The sequence below is a fragment of the Penaeus vannamei genome, chromosome 20 (assembly GCF_042767895.1).
Source record: "Penaeus vannamei isolate JL-2024 chromosome 20, ASM4276789v1, whole genome shotgun sequence".
In the NCBI taxonomy this organism is placed as follows: domain Eukaryota; kingdom Metazoa; phylum Arthropoda; class Malacostraca; order Decapoda; family Penaeidae; genus Penaeus; species Penaeus vannamei.
The window spans coordinates 36122289-36123253 of record NC_091568.1 but is presented as its reverse complement, the minus strand read 5'-3'; the positions used below and the strand labels follow the sequence as shown (position 1 = coordinate 36123253).

Genomic DNA, 965 nt, shown 5'->3' with positions numbered 1-965 from the left:
TTCAGTTACTCTTAACAGAAGTCTCCGTGACTATGCTGTCCCTGAGGACAAGTTCGGCAACGGGATTAAAATCATCTAACATCAACAAAGGAGTCGTGTCAGAAAATACGGCTCAACGTGAGACATGGAAAAAACGATGTCATTATTCTTCGACAGTAAGCAAACCACAAGTATGTTTTTTTCTTATTACACGTCCAACAACCTTAATATATATCAAGTACAGACAACAACTGGCTTAAAGTATGTCTAATAAGTGTTTTATAATGGTCTATATCTATATCTACTTATCTATCAATTTATGTACATAAATGCATAAGTGTAATAGGTATAAACATGTACAGCAAAGGTAAATGCTCTCATAAGAATAAACATATTACAGTATTGCAATGATATTTAAGGAACATAGAGGTAATGACACATCCTGTAACCTTTAAAAAGTTGCTTAAAATAGTATAGGTTGACATTTAAAAATCCGGCCATCGATAATCCGGTTCCTTCAGATTTCTGGCATTGATTTCGAAGTGCATTCAAAATTTTACCATCGTGTGCCATTGTTTTCTGGAGTTACCGTTTGTTTTGATGGCGCTGTACTCCTGAATCAGCTGTTGGGTCTTGCACATGCTAACAGACATTGCTGCTCATTCCTTCTTATTGTATTTATTTCTTTTAGTTTTATTTATTTAAGTATTATTATCATTTTACTGCCGTATAGCTCCATAATTGTAGATACAGTGAAAATACTTAAAAATAAAGATAGAGGCATGTTTATGCGAACAATTTGTAAACCATACAAGCTTTATGAATCATATATCATTTCCTTTCCATCTAGTGTTTAATTCTCTTTCTTTAAAGGACTGTCCATGTAGACATTTTCTGTTAGGTGTATACAGCATATATTATAAAAGTTGGGCATTTTCGAAAATCCGGGACTGCTCAGGTTCAGAGGTTCCTGGATTTTTTAATGT

The 965-nt window shown here is 33.7% G+C and overlaps 1 protein-coding gene across 1 annotated transcript in view; it reads left to right on the top strand.

Annotated features, from left to right (window-relative positions):
* The window catches only part of LOC138865210 (uncharacterized protein DDB_G0287625-like), a 16208-nt gene extending 16129 nt beyond the window's left edge, over positions 1-79 (top strand). The window contains exon 6 of the mRNA XM_070134605.1: positions 19-79. Within this exon, the coding sequence (XP_069990706.1) occupies positions 19-79 (61 nt within the window). The remainder of the gene's footprint in view (positions 1-18) is intronic.
* The last annotated feature ends 886 nt before the right edge of the window (positions 80-965 follow it).